The sequence below is a fragment of the Lethenteron reissneri genome, chromosome 44 (assembly GCF_015708825.2).
Source record: "Lethenteron reissneri isolate LAM-NWPU_2019-01 chromosome 44, ASM1570882v1, whole genome shotgun sequence".
In the NCBI taxonomy this organism is placed as follows: Eukaryota; Metazoa; Chordata; class Hyperoartia; order Petromyzontiformes; family Petromyzontidae; genus Lethenteron; species Lethenteron reissneri.
The window spans coordinates 3,299,335-3,319,496 of NC_083822.1; the positions used below are offsets into that span (position 1 = coordinate 3,299,335).

A 20,162-nucleotide genomic window follows, 5' to 3' on the forward strand; every position below is an offset into this window, starting at 1 on the left:
TATACTCTAAAACGCACGTTTCTAATGGAGGAGATGGACAGGACCATTGGAGATGTCACTCATCACTGATATTCGCCATGGCCAGGAATGTAAACTCAGGTCGCTAGGCTCGTAGTGCAGTGCACGAACCACTGCGCCACTGCTCCACCCTTGTGTCCCGCTTACTCGGGTAAAATTATTTTATCTGCAGGAAACATTCTTGCAGGGAAAATGACTTATGCATGGATGGATTGCTATAATTTCCCACGTAAATTGATCTTTGAGGATAAGCACGGGGTGTAGCAATCGCCGTCAGCGTGCGCAATCTGTCTGCGCTGCAACAGCCGGGCATCCTCATTAACGGGGACTTTTTTTCTCTGTGGAATCACTTCCAAATTGCCTTTCCTCCCCTTACCATTACTCTCATGGCTGGCTATAGAACAGAAAATTGCCTGGCCAGCGTTCACAAATTCAAGTGCAAATGCTGTATTAGAGGCATGCACTAATATTGGTGGAATAATTCACCCTTCGAGTTAATCAATCCAATGCTTTGTCACGATTCAGTCACGATTCACATTTAAGAATGCATTTTTGTTATAAACATTGCGGTAAATTGCAGCACATCTCGTCACTGGAGGCATCATGGGAATAATTTATCTATAACGTTGAGAAATTGGGAAACTTTGATTTTCACAAATGAAAATTGACGCACGCATCGTAAGCTTCATGACCAACATCATCAACATCATTACTTATTATTTATTCCGTGCCTGGCATTCAGTACGGCTCGAGATGCCGGAGAAAGGGGTACGTGATGTGGCAAGAGAAGCACTCGGGAAGGAAGTGATTGCAGACCAAATACAAATTGCCTAAACAATGCAGGACAGGCAATTCACACAAACGGCAATAAGCAAATATCTGTGGGACCTTTTTGCCAGTATAAAAAATTAAGAAAAAATAAGAATCGGGTTTACCCTTTCTCGCAGTGAAAACAGGTGTTCAGATGTTCAAACACCAGATGTATAACTGCTCCACCCAAGCTACACGTGTTCTGATACTGGCATTGTCTGTGCACTTTAGATTTGAAGTTTTCGTGACTGCAAGGATCCATACTCTTGGTTCTTTGGGTAAAGTCACGTAGGTAAAGAAATTAATAAAAAAAATAAAAGATGAAAATCGATAACATTTTATCACGACGCTTCGATTGCATAGCCTCCTGGTATATCTCCCACTTTAGTAAACATTTTATTGCTGTGGTGTTCACACCTGATGATGATTGCTTGTGTACAATCGAAACGTCGTGATTTAATTTTATTTATATCTTTTAGTTTATTTATTATTTTATTTACCTACGTGACTTTAACGAAAGAACCAAGAGTATGTCTTTGCACTGTTCGCCATTTGGCGTTCTCTGGTCTAACACTGGTGAGACAAGGCCATAAAGAAGGCCGTCTCTGATGAGGGATAATCAGTTTCAAAGATTATGCATAGATAATTATCAGAGCATGTTTGTTTGCATGTTTTACCACAAGTGTGTGTGGTGAATGCAGACGAGAACAGGCAAAATTGAAACGGCAAACTGTGCTTTAGACCACTCTCTTTTACATCCACTTCATACGAGTCATTCAAATGCTATCTGAAAGTAGCGTCCTTAATTCAGTCTTAAATTTACAAATTGTGGGTGGATTAATACAATTTCACCGTCAGCTGTGCCACAACATTGATGCGAAACACCAAAAGTCCATTCCATAATTCTACATTGCACGTGCCGTTCAGTTTTGGAACCAAGTTTTGCAATTATTCTGCCAAATATAGTGGCCTCCAATTGTGTAATGGCTTAAAAGATATCAAGCATTTTACATTTCCTCCGCCTAAACACCGTCAGTCTGTGCATTTCACATATAACAAGAATGACATGATCATTGTGTTACACTTTAAGACGACAACTCTTGCCGTAGCATTTTGAACACACTGCGGCAACGTTAAGTTGCCTCTTTGGATATCCAACGCAACATACATTGCAAGAGACCAGTCTTGACATTATCAAACAGAGAACGAGGCTGTGAAGAAGGGAAAGTATCAGCTTATTGTAACCCTCAGCTCTTCTACAGAGCTGAAGGATTGCCGATCATGTTACTCCACCTATGTGTGTTTTAAATGTAACATTGTAGTCAAACCATACTCCAGGGGGTTTTAAAACCTGGCAACTGTCGACAAATTAATCAACGCATTATTCTACCCCTGTTTATTGTTTACGTGCATGTCATAGTTGACACCATACATGCATACGCAAAGGTTCAAAGACTGAAAATTTACTGACATTGTCAAAGGCTTTCATTGACACAAATCCCACTTTAAAAAAAAATAAACTATTTTAATTTAGCAGGAAAGGCCCACTTGACTATTGGTTATTTTTCTGAGGCGACCTGCCCACACATAATAATAGCTCTTCAAAGTGGCTTATATCGTCTTTACACGTAATAAGTTATAGGAGATAAATGGACGTGACCACATGAAGAGAGATCGCATCAACTCCAAGCATACAAAAGGCATCGTCAGGGACGGCATTGAACCCACGACCTCCTGTGCACCGGGCGAAGGAGATAATGTCTCCTCACCAACACTGCACCCATGACTGCTATGGGGAGTTATTTCAACACAATGCTGTAAAGAGCATATTCTATGCTGTGTATATGTGATATCATTCATAATAGTGGGGTCATTGTACGCTGGTTCCATTATAAACATCTATTGTCAAGTCCCTGCAATCGCAATGTACCAGGACACAGCGGAGAAATGCTTCTCCTCCCATAGTCTGCTGCATTTTGGATGCTTCAGCGGGATGTTCGGCATGATATCTGACATTTGGCTCCACCGTGCTGGGAGCTTCTTGAGGAAATGAAGAAAAAATGTGAATCAGTGCCTGAAGTTTCTCCCAGCAAGTGGAGCGTGCAACGTCGGACATCGTGCCAAACAACGCATGGTACAACCCAAAAACACATTCATCTTCATAAAACTCGCCTTTGGCCCGTCCAAGGACGGGTGTATTGCAGTAAATCTGAAACTTGCAAGCGAAAATCAGACCGCGACGTGATATTCAGTGCAATGTGTAAGGGCGCGGTGACACAGACTTATTTCATTTAAAGGTTATAATCCCTTGTTCATCATGACGTCCTTTTTACTTCTATGTCTCAACAGCGTGACGGAGATCGCGTGACGTGAGGGTTCAGCCGGAGGGGGGCGAAGGCGTCTCGCCCCCCCCATGTGGAGTGACGTCACCCGCTCATGATTATTAATGAGGGGTGGGGGGGGGTGTCCATTTGGAGTACGTTACCTGCTCATGAATATTAATGAGGGGGGCTGGTCGATGTGGAGTGACGTCACGAGCGTTAAGGACGATTATAGTAGGTGTGTATATACATTCAATAACAAAAACAATTGGTCACCATTGCATTGCAGTTCCTACGCCGTTATGACCATTGTATCCAGCGACCTTGGCTTTGCCCAGAGGCGGCCTGCGCAGGCCCTTGAGGCCTCCGTGGAGCATGACCAGGGCTGGCGGGGATGAAGACGAGGATGAGGGAATGCAGCGTGCCGTACGCAGAGCCATACGGCACCGACCGTGAAAACGTGCGCAGTCGCACAGGGAAGGCATTCGCTTCGAACATACTCACGTTCCTTCTGATCTTATATATTCCATTGATGTAATTAAAATAAATGTGTGAAATGTGTTGCTTTTGGTAATGTGGAGCTCATTTGCTCTTTGTGACTTCAGACAACAAAGATATTGATAGAAAAAAAGAACCCTTGCAGCATTTAAACTAATATTTCCTTCAGGTGAACACAGCAGGTGCTTGCCCATGATTATATGATAAACCCAAATGATATCTAATTAAATAACATGCTTATTTTCTTGTCTGTCGTAGTTATACGTCAAGGCGTAATGATGTCCCACTCCATTGAGTATGGGGCAGCCCTAAGCTCCCGTTTTACTGGTAGGAACCTCCTGGTTACACCAGCCCACAGGGAATTATTGTGTCCGTCCGTCGTGCAGGGAGGGGCTGGGTGGGGAGGGGCTGGGTGGGGAGGGGAGGGTGGGGAGGGTGGGGCTGGATGGGGAGGAGAGGGTGGGACTAGGTGGGGAGGGGCTGGTCACCCGTGGTGCCCTTATAAAACTCAACGTTTAACCTATTCACGCCGGCTTGTGCCCGCCCTCACAGTCGGGCATATTTAAGGAATACACCACGCCGCCGTTGACCCTGGGCCATTGACCGAGCAACCCAACGTTCCTACCAGCTCCCTCCGCAGGAATGTGTTAAAAGCCTAAACTATTGGAGGAAATTCCACATTCCCGTGGTCCACAGAACAACTAATGGTGGTACACCTGCCCCCCAAAATGTGGTAAACATTGTATCCACCCCAGTCAATCAACAAGTGGGGATCCATACTCTTTGGTTCTTTTGGTAAAGTCACGTAGGTAAAAGTAAAAAAGAATAGATCACGACGTTTCGATCGCAACGCAAGCATCGTCATCAGGCGCCTGATGACGATGCTTGCGTTGCGATCGAAACGTCGTGATCTATTCTTTTTTCTACCGACGTGACTTTACCGAAAGAACCAAAGAGTATGGATTCCTGCAGTCATGAAAGCTTCAAATCAAGATTGAACTAGTGGGGACTTCAACTCAAAGCTTTTGATCGCAAGCCAGGTGCTCTACCAATGAGGCATGCGGCCGGATAATTCACTGGGTAGCTTCTTAATTCATGATTTTTTTCCCTCTCACAAGGATTTAAAGGACTCCTTTGAGAGCGCCCTCTTTTCAGCCATAAAACTCGACTCCCTTTCAGCAATCTTAAATGAGATGCACAAAAAAGTACGCATGCGCCCTGTGTGCATTGCAGAATGCAATTATTGTTCAACAAGGATTGTAATTGTATCATGTTTTGTGCCGAGGCACAATATGAAAACACATCACGCATTATCTGCATCAATTGGAAACTATAACTTTTTTCTCTTTGGGAATCCACTGCCAACATTTTTTATAGAAATTAAATCACTTACATCCAGAATCACACTCATCATGAATCAATTAATTCCCTTCGAAGCAATTTCTCTTTTTTTCTATCTGATTTGCATTTACACGGGGATACACTTGAGCATTCGTGGAAAGTAAACTAACTTGTAAAACTGAATACAAATTAATAGCAAAGGCCAGGGGAGTGCGCAGAATGTGAGCAAAGGATTGCGACACACTGCGGAGAAATAAACGTCGTTCCACAAGCGTGGCAGCCCACGTACTCGTGAATGCAAGATGCACACGTGTGAACAATGAAAACGTCTTTTAGAGCAGCGGTTCTTCACGTTCACCGCAGCCTGCAACCCCCTTTTGTTTCTCAGAAAGGGCATCTCGCAGCCCCAGGAGGTGCGTGCACCCCAGGTGAAGAAACACTGGTTTAGATATTTTTTCTTTAAAATTAATTTCCTGCCATTTGTCACCCGTCTGTTGAATGAAGGTCTCCCCATACCACGCACAATGCCAGTCAGCGTGGTTGTTTAACCATACTTCGCTACGCTGGTCAGTGTAGGTTGATGAATGTGGGGGGGGGGGGGGGGCACAGGATCGGTTGAGATATTACTCGCGACTGATTTTAGTATGTGAACCACTGCATCAGCACTCCACCTTTGTGATTCAGCATAGCTAAATTATATATTTTAGCTAGACTAGGTGACATATATTTAGTGGAGTAAAGCAGTAGCATACTATACAACCAAAAACCCGAGTTCAAGTCCCGGCCACAGCTAACTAGCATCAGGGATGTTGAGTTATATCAAAACCAATACGAGGCTTCCTTCACAATTCTGTCCTGACCTGGGTGGTTAAGTATGGTTAAAGAGATCCCCATGACTCATACGGTATGGGAAGATCCACATCCAGCATATTGAGTGTAAGATATAGTTGTTATTGTTATGAATTGCGGAAACTAAACTAAAACTAAACTGTTTTTATTTTTCCAGGTAAGGCCCACTGAGCTACATAACCCTTTTTCAGAAGTGACCTGGCCACAAATGATCGCTCAACGAAGTGGCTTATCGAGTGGAAATGTATAGCAGCCAAATACGGTACTCGAAACGCAAGTTTCTAAATGTGGAGGGAAAACCCGGAGGACCCGGAGAAAAATCCACGCGACCACTCAGAGAACGTGCAAACTCCAAATATGCAGGCATCAGGGTCGAGATTGAGCACACAATCTCCTGCATACCAGGCGAGGTAGTTAACATCTATTTTTCAGTAGGTTTCCTTCCCATTTTAAAATAAACATGCATTTCTTGCCATTTGGCCCGGCGGACAATATTGGCTGCATCAATCAGTGTACTGTATATGAATATGCAGCTATGAAGAGGTACCATTGGTGTCCCTATGTTTGCATTTGTATCTATGGGCTTTGTACTGTTCATTGCCCTATATCGCATATCATACACACACACACACAATTCAAATCTGCCCCCTCGGAATGTAGGGCAGAGAACTGCATGCTCTGCTTGGCAGTACAATTAAAAAACTATGGTTATTTAATATTGCACTTAACCAATTAAAGGATGCATATTGTCTCACCCATATATCCAAATGGTTTGCATAATTATATGCAGTACGGATAACAATATATTGAACTGGAGAAAATTACTTTCTTGAAAGCATTGCTTTATAGATTTTTTTCTTGTGATGCCTATTAAACTGTAATTTATAGCCAATAAAACGGTGAAAAAAATCTTTACATTGACTTGCAGCACAGAGCTGCTGCAGACTGCAATACGAGCTAAAAATAGAGCTTGCATTTACACTGCATCTCTAACTAGCTAAAGCACAGCCAAAAGCCTGGCGACTCATTCTAAAACTGATTCTGTAGCACATGAATGGCCAGCTAGCGTTTGCGTTCATAAAACATGTGGCTTTCCTTTTCGGCAGCTATGCGATACACATGTAATACATTTAATGACATGTCCATTTTACACACCCTCTATGTTAACACGAAGAAAGATGATTTGCAGTGCGGCCAATTTGTATTAAATAATAATGCCTAAAGGGGGTAGTCTGCTTTGCAATAATATCGGCCTGGGACAAACCCAGACTCGGCTTGCAACAAGATCATCAATGTCCATAAAGATAAAAAAAAATAACAAAAAAATGATACTTTTCACAATGTAAATCTAATTGTGCTACGAGCATTATGCCAAACGATGAGGTAGCCACTCGGAATCCAAGCATAGCAGTGCATTGCTCACTGCTAGTGAATGACCCGTGAAAGGAGACATCACAGAACTTCCCATAAGATCCATGCCAGGGCCCTCTTGCCAACATGTCACAATCAGAATATTTATTTAGGCTGGAGGAGGAATCCGATGAGCTATGAAGCTCTTTTTACACATTTGTGCAGTCGGGCTGGATCAGCAAGTTACATCAACAAATAAAAAAAAATTAGAGCAAGATATAGAAAAGGTAAGCAAGTTACTTAGAAATAAATACACTAATTTCACAAGTACAAAATTCCTGCCCATTTGTCAATATCAAATGCAAGCTTGGGCAAAGCAGCAAAACAACAACAGTCCCAGACGACACCAAGACAACACAAAAGTATCATCAGTAGGGTGTGGCATCGTTCCATATTTTTGCAGAACTGAACGCACGTGCATTGCAAATTTCAGAATTTTTCTGATTTAATAGGAAGTAAAACTCAAAATTTTCATTCCAACAAAAATTGTGGCAAATGAGGGCCAAAATAGTTACATAACATTAGCCCCAAATGTATGTCACCTATTTAAGGCCCAGGATCGGAGGACATTTTTTACTAAAGGATATCAATTCTGGCAATAGCTTGATTATGCATCATACATGTTCATAATAAAGGTTTTTGGGTTAGATCGCGTTATTTATAAATGTGTCGTAACCCTCGACCACCCGACACGGCCAATCAGTAAAAAATGTGTCACGTTGACAAAAGACAAATAGTTCACTAATTTAGCCCACCCGGTGTGTTGAAGAGTGAATCCACAACATTTACAATTTTAGAGTACGACGTTTCGCTGGTAATTACATCAACCAGCATCATCGGGAAATTTGCCAGAATAGTAAAGCTCCCGGTCTTAAATAGAGCAGCAGGGTGACGTCATCATTTAACCCAATCAGGTACAGAGATCAGAGTTGGGGAGGGGGGGTATTGTAATTATATAATAGATTAGTAATCAGTTAATTGTTATGATTACTAATCAGTTGTAGATTAGTAAATATTTGTAATGTGTATTATTTAATAACTGAACCCAATCACTATACCCAATCTGGTGCAGAAATCAGAGGTGGTGGGGGGGGGTGTAATTATATACTACGTTTTTTTCTTCTTGGTTCTTTCGGTAAAATCACGTAGAAGGGAAGTAATAAAATAATAAAAAATAAAACACAATAAAATAATATAATATACTACGTTTTGGATTGTCATGTTTGTTCACATGAGAACTGTATTTATTTGGCTGTGTAAGGTGGAGGAGGGTGTATGACACACACCTGGCAATCTCACGTGGCAATCTGACCCCAACAAAATCTCTCTTATGAATCAATAATCCATCGTGTATTTTTTTTTGGGTTGTCCAAAACCATCTTTAATGGATTCCATTTAAGAATGTATGCAGACAGAAGTTTTATAAAACTGTCGTTGGGAATAGCTTCATGATAATAATGTGTTGGTAAAGACTTTGCTTGAACTGCAGGAACTGAAAAACAATAAATTATTCAATTTCGATTTAAAGCTTTCGTGACTGCAGGGATTCATCTTCTTGGTTCTTTCGGTAAAGTCACGTAGAAGGGAAATAATAAAATAATAAAAATAAAACAAAATAAAATAATTCTCACGACGTTTCGGCCACAACGCATCTTCCCGACAGACCTGTTCTTCACCTGAGGACGGCTGCTTGCGTTGTGGCCGAAACGTCGTGAGAATAATTTTATTATGTTTTATTTTTATTATTTTATTATTTCCCTTCTACGTGACTTTACCGAAAGAACCAAGAAAATAAATTATTAATGTATTAGTTGTGACAACATTCTCGCCAAGCGGCCTACGCACAACAGAATTCTTACAAACAACTTTGTGGCCAAGAACACTCCCAGCCAGGAAACATAAAGCCACTGGCTCAATCTTAGAAACCGTTTCCCCAAAGAGTACAATAAAACGTTAATGTTCCTTTTCTAGCAGCAAAAACATTTTTAGGGTTTCTCCCCAAGAGGAGTCATTAGTGCCCTTTAGTATACTGCATTGGTAAAGTAATTGCTTGGACTTTGTGGAAATTGCTTTTTATCTTGAAGGTTCTAATAGTCATGTGTGTACATATGAATGATTGAGGGAGCCACAATCTCATGTTTAGTGCACTGTGCAATGAAGCCTGCGATTTGAGTTTGATTCCCAGGCGTGGCAACCAGCAAGTGGTATCAGCACTTCTCTTGGGCTTCCCCGAGGGTGACTCGGCTTTAAATGTGTGCCTGGGGTGGTGCGCGAGTGATATTGGAACCGATTCTGGTCCCCCCCGAGCCAACCCACATTGGCCAGGGTAGTGAAGTATAGTCAACAACTCACACGACTGACACAGTGTTGAAGCGCCTTCATACCACAGTGAATTGATGAAATGCTGTAAAATATAATTATTTTTAATCATAACTGAAAATTAATTACACATCTTGAACAGTTTTTTTTTCTAAGGAAAGTGGGATTATAAAAGTGGCTGTTTTGCTTGAACATCCATGAAAGCACCAAATAAAAATTAATGAAAACGAAGCTATAATATCCATCATATAGGTTTTTTGTGGGTTAGATCGCGTAAATATAAATGTGTCGTTAAGCCCGCGACCACCCGACACAGCCAATTAGTAAGGTTTGTTACGTAAACAGAACATGTCAATGCATTACTGGTACAGCACACCGGTGTGTTGGAGAGAAAATCCACAACATTTACAATTTGAGTACGACGTTTCGCCAGTAATTACAACTAGAATCATGACATTGGCCGCGAAAGCCTACGTGTTAAATTGAGGGTATATAATCTCTACACTTGGTACCAGGCTTACTGAATAAAAATAAAATCTCTTACCCTGATAATTATTCAACTAATCAATAGGAAAACTGACAGACCGGATTGCAGGGATGCTGCAATTGCTTAATTTGCCTTCAAAAGAGAGGGAGTCCTACTGCAAGAAAAAAGGAGGATAATTCATTAGAGACGACACCTGCATACGTACAAATGATATATCACGTGAATAAAGGTGCGTGTGTAGGGGAGGGGATTCATGCATTGCTGGATTGAGAATGGCTGAAATACAAATAGATATCATGAAGGAAATAAACCACGTGTGAGATGGCATGCCAAAGCATACGCACTGTCAAATAAAACAACATCTTGCAAATGAGTTCCACATTTCCGCACGACATGTAGACTTGTGCCTTTCATTTATTCTAGACGTCAGAAAAACTCTTCCCACGTTGCCTTCAATAGGTCACATCTCCTCTTGTTTGTCTAATACGCACGTTCTGTTTCTTTATAATACACACATTCTGTTTCTTTCTAATATGTACGTTATGTTACTTTCCTTGTGCAGTCTCCACGTAACTGTTCCACTTTTGTGAATGTTTTTTCATTTACAAATCTTTGTTTTGTATGCCTCGGTTTGTGATAGCTTGAATAACAATTTAGATTTTTTTTTCATAGACCACAAAGGCTTCAAATAAATGGTATTTTATATTTATTGGTCTTTTCTAGATTATGATAGATAGTATACATATGGTAAATGGTAGACAAACATTCCCTATGCCTGGCTTGCACAAAATATCTTTTTAGCAATGACATATGGATCTTTATTATTGTTATATTCTCCAATTCATGTTCTCATTATTTTCCCAATAATGTCATAAGCATCCGGTGTATTCAATACTTTATTCAGTATATTCATTCTTTTTTTACATCTATTTTTCACACCCTCTGGTTTCAAACAAAGTGCGATTTTTTGTGCAGTTATTACATTGTAAAAAGAGATGACATCCAATTCATCACTTTGCTCCAGTAGACATTAGAATCAATTGCTTTGCAATCGTCTAAAATTAGCTACCTGCTGGCCTAGATATACGATGTTTAGCTGCCTCTCTTTGCTCCAGTAATTATCTTTGTCCTATGCTGAAGTGCAAGCTGCATTGCCCGCTCTGTGATTGCTTCCTGCGACATTGACGCCGGTAACATCTCTTGCAATTGGGGTTTGTCAATTATAAACAAGTCAGTCTCCCTTGGATTTCTCCACGTCCGTTTTCCATAAAATCCTTCCTCGTGAGAGATGTGTTCATTATATTTATGTCCTTGTTGGCTGACAACTCTCATTGACCTCCTCGCTCCAATGCTAAACGTACCAATCGTCCTCTCACCTCCTCACCTTTTACACGTGTAGTGTAATAGCGCTGCCTGGTGGACAGCGGCAGCAGCTGTGGTGGACAGACAGTACACAAGCCGGTGAGCGTGAGCACAGATGTGTTGGCAGAGCGGAGGAACTACGGCAAGGGTCATGGAGGACCTTATCTGGAGGCCCCTGGAACCTGCTCGTGGGTTCTAGAAGGGAGGCGCGGTCAAGGCGGGGTCAGGGCGGGGCCAGGCCGCGCTGGGAGCATAAAAGGAGCCGAGAGCGGGGAGCTCGAGGCTGCCGGTTCTGGCAATGGACTCGTCTCGTCGCCGTCGTCGCTAAACGTCTCCACTAGACACTGCGCTGCGAAGGATAGTAGTTGGTTATCTCAGTCAGCGTCGTCAGTGTTAGACGGCTCGTGTTGTGTACAGGCGAGGCTGAGCTACTGTGTAGAGTGTGCGGACGAGACCGTGGAAGTTGTTAATAAAGAAAGTGCCTCCTAGAAACTATGTCCCTGAATCGTTGACACTCACATACTTTGACATTAAAGTCACGCATTATAATGTCACGGAAATGTAATACAAAACATTCAAGAGGATGTCAAAGGTTGAGCTGAGGATGAACATGAGCAAAAAGAGTGACGCACAACAAGTTCACTGAACAACTGATCCTCATGGCGGTACCCCGGGGTACCAAATAACACAAAATTGCCGAGGCAATTAAATATTAAATTTCTGGGACGCTACTTTTTTCCAGGGGTGTACTTAACTCCGCGACGGGGGTACCAATCAATCCGAAATCCGTGCTACTCCACGATGTCGAAACGCAGCTAGGACGATTGTGCTGAAACCCTGAACGCTCGTGTACGCAGCGTAGCGGTGCATCGTGTACAGCTCGTTGAGACGAGTCGATTGCCGCATCGCCGACCATCAACAGACTCAACATGACTGCATCACAGACATTATGCGAGTGCGGGGTACTATGGTAGCCAGGGGTACCGCCATAAGGTTCAATTGGAGATATCTTTTGGAGTGGCATACCTGGAAAATACATGAAAGTATATGTACATAAATATGCACATATGTTGAACTTCTTTCGCATCGTACATAGCCAACCATGCCAATCGGAGGTCTGGGGGAAGGAGCAACGTTCCTAAAGGTCGCCCGAATTCAAAATAATAAAACTGAATAATGAAAAGCAAGATTACAATTAGGAAAGTGTCGTCTTTGTTTTAAGCAGTGCGTACTTACCTGAATCCAAAACAAGAACACCAACCAATAAAATGGTACAGGAATAGAAGAGGCCACTAAGTTACGTGGAGAGGTGCATGCTGCGAATTACGCTGAGACAGAAAGAGGAGCGCACACAGATCAAAGAAAGAACGCACTCTATAGAGACGCCACATACTGACCGCTGGGAAATGTACGTGGGCGTTTAGCTGGGTCTGTTGTTGTTATACTAGGCTCGTGACAAAGTGACATCCGAAGGAGGGAAAACCACCCGCGGGGTGTCTACCCCGGAGACGGATAGATTGAGACCAGCTCGCGTGCAGGAGCTACATGGCTACATGGTTTTCATTGAAGATGACGACGACTTCACGAGGCCTTCATCCAGCAGTGGATGGATAATGACTGACGTCGATCGTATTTCTCAAACTGGACGTGCATCGGCATTTTTTGTAATTCAGATAATCGTTTTCATACGTCAAACATTTGCGGCTTATGCGTTCTAATATGTTCTTGAGGCTATTCGGCATTGTTTTGTTGTCATTTAAAACTCCTGTACAATCAAGCGGGGAAAAGACGCTTGTATGTGAGGCTCTTCTGTTTTAATGTCTGATAAAATGTCACCAGGTGGCCATATGATTGAAACAGGTTGGAGATCGCACACCGGATATTTAGCTGCTTGTATCTTATCAGGTTTCCCTAAGCACACTATTATCACGAAGGGACATTGACTCATCTGTGCATATACTTATTCATATACTTACATGGCAAGGCGCGTGACAACACGGGGATTTATTGAAGAAATAGAATTGTTAAAGCCACTAAATTCATCAATTCATGTTTGACACTTATTACAAATGTATGTTGAAGCATGGGCAAGGTTCTTAACCCCCACCCCCCAACCGCATCTGTCAACCCAGGAGTACAAATGGGAATTCTGCATTTGTCGATCAGCAGGTGGTGGCGTGAAATATGGGCACCACCCACCTCTTCCAACATTTCTGCCCAGCGTGGAAGATTAGGCCCAACATCCTGTCATGGAGATCTCTCGGGCTGCCTCGAGCAGAGGAGGCGCTTCCTCCAGCAATGGTGGGAGCAATACATTTCAGGGCTGCACATTTACATAATTTTACCTACTGGGCATATGTGAGAATATATTGATAGCTCATCGGGTTCCACCAGCATAGATACATATTCTGATGTATATGTAGGTAAGTGGAGCAAAAAAAGGTTGGATTATATTTCCCAGCCACAACACACAAAACTATAACACGAGAGATTGTATAATTTAGATGAATCACAACCTCATATCGTGACAATTCATTCAATAACTGGGAGGGGAGAAATCCTTCAAATGCTGACCCATGGTATTCACTCTTACTCAACATATACTTTGTAAAGTTAACGTTTAAAAAATAAATATTGTTCGTAACATCCAAGTGTGGTTTGCTGTGGCATTGCGCGTAAAAAGAAGTTTGCATTAAAATATAGGCTTACACGTAACACTGCGAAGGATTAATGTAATTCATAATTAGATTTTCAGTGGCCTGCTGCCTGCTGCAAGCACTTATATATCTTTGTATGATAATGCAATTTATTTTCCAAAGATGCACGTTTTAATATCACCTACCAGGCTTATCTCTTAATCCGTAGAGAGCCATGCTAGTGTCCCAGTGGCTCTCAGATGTCATGGTCAAGATAGAGTTAATTTCACATTGTATTATTTATACACAATTAGAGAGTATTAACTGGCAGTCTAATGGAAACACTGTGCATTATTAAATGTATGCTTTTATTTTCTTAACGTAAAGTATTTCCCCAGTTTAGAAATGTTTGCCAAGTGTGGAACACAAAACGTGTACATGTACAGCACCTTTATCAATCGACTGCTAGATTAGGGCCTCCCCATGCTGCGTACGTCCTGGGGGTTATTTGACTATACTTCACCATGCCGGTCAGTGCGGGTTGGTGAATGGGGGAGAGCAAAGACGTGGGAGCATAGTATGTATGTGCGCCGAACTTCTTTCGCACCGTACTTAGCCAACGGTGCTACAACAACAAAGAACATTTCGGGACTTGCCCTCGGCTGTCCACAACGTAGCCTTGCAGCTACCTTGTGGACAGCTCGTTTGCTGTCCTTCCCCCGCACCTCCGATTATCACGGCACAGCGCAAACGAAGTGCAACGTACATACAACGGTCTCCTCCATCGGTCATCATCCCTACTGGCTATGCGTCCTGCCCACGGCCACATACTTTCCTGAATAGTCAAAGCAATGTCTTTACTATCATGGAAGCGTGTGTGTGTGTATATATTTGCATGTTAACATGATACTGCAAAAGCAGAAGGCGCATTGAAGCTGCGGACTATTCGTGATGTTGCACCGTTTAATAAATGTCAAACTCTTAGAGAGCGCTCCCTCTAGAGGAAATACATTGCACGCCCTATTCTGGCTCTAGATCTAAGAGACCTTTACTCACCAGGAAAAAGTCACGTGTGTTGCATAAGCTGGCATAACTCTGGCTAATCGCGTGATGAAGCCGGTTGTTATCACCAGCGAAACGTCACACTCGAATAGTAAATGTCGTGGGTTTACTTTCCAACTCACCGGAGTGCTGAAGTTGTAATTAATGTTGGTATGTTTTGTTTACGTGACAACCCTTACTCATTGGCTGCGTCTGGTGGTGGTGGGTTTAACGACACATTTATATTTACGCGATCTCACCCAAAAAAAAAGTATTGATAATATTAGCCGCGAAAGCCTCCTACGTGTTAAACCGATGTTCACATCATTCGCCTGTGCTAAATGATCCTGTGCTGCATGTCCCCTATACCCCACACCACCCAGAGTCATGCCAATGCCCAGCAAGATGCAGTATTAGATCGGTAAAGAAGTAAACCTCATTATTAATATTATTCTTCCGTACAATTCCCTCAATCAAAAGTCTGATCTGAGCAAATTGCAACTAAAAAAATATGTAATTAACAATCACGAGAAATTAACAGTGTATTCCGACAGAAAATTATTTTTTGGATGGTGTAAATATGTCCGCTCGTGAATTAAAAAGGCTATTTAATAACCAATCAAGCAGTGTTCTGTGAGACTCAGATCGCATTGCATTGGACGAACCATGTGATCACAAATGCATTGCTACATCAATAAGCTCACTTGCGTGCGTGCGATGGCGTGAAATGTACACGCGTGTTGTTTGTAGATATTTTCACCTTTGACTGCACATGGGTATTCGAGATCGTGGTATAATTTGTCACGGGTGCGCCGCGACCGATGAAAGTTACAACAATAAGCAAGGGGAGAAAAGCAAACATGTTTGGAGTAAAATTGTTAGACATTTTTTTTAACATGCATTGGACGCTGTGAATGCAGTTGTTAACGTGTAATATTGTTTTCATGGTTTTTTTTCAAGAGTTGGAACATTTGAAGACTTGCAGTGTTTTTAAGCAGGGAATTCGTTTTGTTTTTATAGACATTTCCCACAGGATGGGTGGTATCAAACATAAAGCCATCACGATGAAGGCTGTATTATTGCAGAAAACACTTTTTTATACGTGGGTGGAGTGCGGATTCATAATTTAATTGTGATGCGAGTCATGTTTGTGTAACCTTGTTCATGTATATATAACTGTAGATATGTGCGACGGTCATTTCTAACATACTAAGCTCTCAACCACCTTGCCCCAGCCTCCCTCAGAGAGACGTTGCACCCATGTTCCCCGCAAGGTTTCTAAGATCTCGGGATGCAGATCTCCTCTGCGTTCACACGTCATGGAGGCTTCGGTCGATGGGCGACCGACTTCTTCCCGAGTGGCCCCCAGACTTTGGAGCAGCTTTTCCACGATATCTCAGTATCTCTCGAGTCTGTGGACATTTTCTTTAAAACGGGTCCTAAAACTTATGCATACACTACTGTTTATTCAACTGTTATTATTAATTTAGAAAATGGCTTTGAGGATTTTTTTTGTTAGTATTACGCTGAGTGTTTGATGCTGCGTCTCGTGCAGTGATTTGAGACACTCGATTAAATGTGCTATATAGGTTCTAGTGTTACTACTGTTCTAAACTGCACTGCTACACGCACCTTCACGTGTCCGCATGTGGCATGCACGCTTTCCATAGTTCAATGTGAACCGATATAAACTTGCATAGTTGTTGTGATCACACAAATATCATTTTGGACGCATATTTTGTCTGAACACAACACATACAGGACTTCTTCCCTCGCCGTACGTAGTCAACAATCCTTACCACATTTCAAGATGTGTTTCATACGTGTTCACATGCATGCAAATATAAACACAATTCATTCATGTACTGCTGTTTAAATCATGTATTCGCCATCATATCTCGTTAAATGTATATATGTATGTATGCCTTTGCACATTCAATCCCGAACGTGTCCTAGCCGCCAGATGAAAGCACAGTGCATGGGTGTGTATTTTTAGACTAATAAAATACCCCTCACCAGAGATTTGTGCCACACAACAAGCAGTGCTTGCTTTTAATTAATGGAAGCAAACACAAATGGGTGCGTGGGTTAAGTCTGAATATAGAAGGCCTGGTTCATTATTAGAATAAAACAATATCTGGGTGTTTTGGCAACTTTTAGTCCCATCTGGCAAAGATTAAGTATATATTCTGTATAAAATTAACTTACTGCTTCAGGAGATCATACGCTGATTAAATAATGTCACATTTTAGCCAGATATGATTCTGTTTTACAATCGTATCTTCCCAACCCTCTGGAAGAGGGAATATAATTGGGCTCTTCGCAGCATCTTTGTCGTATACATGCAACGCTATCGAATAAGAGTGTACATGCACGTGTGGTTGTTCGTGCTATAATTCACATTGTTTTAATGCACCCTCTATGGGATCTAGCGAGCCTAAGACACTGCAGTAGCATCAATTGAATACAATTTTCAAGATAAAACAGCAATGTGAATTTGAGGCATTGCACATAGCAATAAAATGCAAAAGCAACAACGTGAATGTAACGCTGCAGCTAACTCCGATTATTTTTAAACAAAGACACACATTTTGTGCTCGGTAATATTCTACGTTTAAAAACACTGCCAATTACACCGAGGTCAGTGCCAATCCAAGCGAGGTACGTCAAGGTTAGAGGTCACAGTAATGCTGACGCTTCCAAATGCCACTGTTCAGCAAAACACATCCGACATCACAAACCATTGGTAGTTTTGGGACGATACCTTGGAAGCAACTGTGGCTGTAGCTACATTGACAACTGAGAAAGCACACCTTGACAACCGCATTGCAGTAGCTCCAGCCATGGATCATGAAGGGCAGGGTCAGACACAGTTCATACATGCTGACAGCGATTCACTGAATCTAGCTACGCTTAAACTAAACTATTTTACTTACCAAGTAAAGCCCAGTCAGCTATTAGCTCTTTGTCAGAGGCGACCTGGATACACGTGACAGGTCACGAAAGTGGCTTATATCATCATCATCACACGTGGAATTTTGTAGGAAACTAAAATGCATGTTTCTCAATGTGGAGGGCAAAACCAGAGGACCTGGAGAAACATTCAAGCGACCACCACGGCGAAAGAGAACACACGACCCTCCAAATATACAGCAGTCAGGGTAGGGATAGAACCCACCACCTCCCGTATGCATGTGGAACTTTTTTCTCACCGTACGTGGCCAACCGTGCTAAATCGGAGGCACGGAGGAAAGGACAACAAACTGAAAGAAATCAGTTCTGAAGAAATTCGTTTCCAATCGGGAGGGCGTAGAGCATCCCAGACTGGCCGCAGAAGCACGTCTGAAAGCGTACCAGGCGAGGGACGTAGCATCTCCTCGACTACCGCGGCCACCCCCGGCTCGCTGCCGAGCCCCGCGACGCTCGGAGCTGCGGGGCGCCTGGCCGCGACACTCACCTCGCGTCCATGCCGCTGCACCGCTGCGCCCCGCCACAGAGAGTGCGCGCCTTGCGAATGCGCTCGCCGCCCCGGTCCCCAGAGGTTAACACCTCGGCGAGCACTTCCACGCTGCTGCCGGGTTGGTTGTGCGTCGGACAAGTCGCCAAGGCAGGGAGCAAGGGTGTTAGCGTCATGGGGAGTGGGAGAGAGAGAGAGGAAGAGAGCACCGGGTTGGATTGCACATCTGGGATAAATCGGAATGGCTGGTAAGGCAGTGGGCAACGTGAAACACGCACGTTCTGGAGTAAGCAACAGCGAAGGCTTTAATCTGTTTGTCAGCTTAACCTATCCATCCACAATCTCCTGAATGTGGGGATGAGTTGACAAGAAGGCTGAGTGATTTTGCAATTGTTATGATGTCCTGCAATGCATTGTGTGGGCATCCAGGAGGTGAACATCACTGGCTTTGTGGATGCCGAACTTTTTTTTTTAAACATGACCTTGTAAATGCAGTATCTGTGATAGAGTCCCACATTTACTCACAAGACTTTGTGCCGACACAGCCATTACTTATAAAGTTACTGGTGCAAGGCTCACAGAATAAGCCTCCACAATGTTTCTCCTAAATCCACTTTGTGTGCAAATCAATTAAAAATGGCCATTATTTTTGCCCCCCGTTAGATTAATTAAAAAAGACCGCATCTTTATAGGCCAAGATCTAACCACTGTTGGATGAAGGCATCTCCAAGCAGTGCCAATCTCTCACGGTCCCGCGAAGCAAAGATCCCATCTAGCGCCTGTACATGAGCCGAATTCATTCCTCTCGCTCCACAGCAAACATCCGCTCAGTGCTGTTTGCGTCTCTCCTTTGGCTCCCACTCTGCCATTAGTCTGAATGACATGATCCAACCAACTCCCACTTACTTCTCTCAACAGTCCTCTATGATGTGTATAACTTCGCACGTGTCCCCCAATCCACGTCTTCCCCTTCCCGTCTCTCGGCCTAATCCCAAGCAATCACCTCTCCTTGAGTACGGTGGTCACCCCAATGTGGCCTTCATAAAGCTCAGCCCCGCATCGCGTCCGAGATCTGGTGATATCGCTCACATTCTGGTTGATTTAATCATAGGCTTATGACATTATCCAATATATGACATCGTTACAGAGTAATTGTGGAATTACATACAAATCACAAATAGAGGAGACTTGCAGTCACCTAACAACATTGATTTTAAAGTCTCTGAATTATATAAACACTTACACACGCACAATCCTTGAAGGAGTGCAACGAAATGGCCACTGCAGACAAACAGCCATGTTCATCAATTTCCAATTCATTTTATATTCGAATGCATGACAGGACACGCATAGGGAGTGGTGCGGAAGTGGCAAGCAATTACTAAATGTGCGCAAGAGCCAGATGACTCGAGTCCACCCTGCGGCGCTGTTAACAAGGCCACTTTATCAGAGGTGAATCATAAATGCGTCATCCTTAACCCTTTCTCCGGCGGCAATGTGTTCTAGCCAGTGCAGCCGACTGTACGATCACGCACGGGCATTGCCTACGTGACTAGAATGTCGACGCACGTCCCACGTCCGCAGGATATTGCTTCGTTGGTGCAAAGTTTGTG

The 20,162-nt window shown here is 42.9% G+C and overlaps 1 protein-coding gene across 3 annotated transcripts in view; it reads right to left on the reverse strand.

Annotated features, from left to right (window-relative positions):
* LOC133353469 (ankyrin repeat and fibronectin type-III domain-containing protein 1-like) overlaps window positions 1-20,162 on the reverse strand; it is a 289,388-nt gene that overhangs the window by 245,412 nt on the left and 23,814 nt on the right. For all 3 annotated transcript variants that reach the window (XM_061569738.1, XM_061569737.1, XM_061569736.1), the window contains exon 3: window positions 18,550-18,663. In XM_061569738.1, coding sequence (XP_061425722.1) covers window positions 18,550-18,663 — 114 coding nt within the window. The remainder of the gene's footprint in view (window positions 1-18,549; window positions 18,664-20,162) is intronic.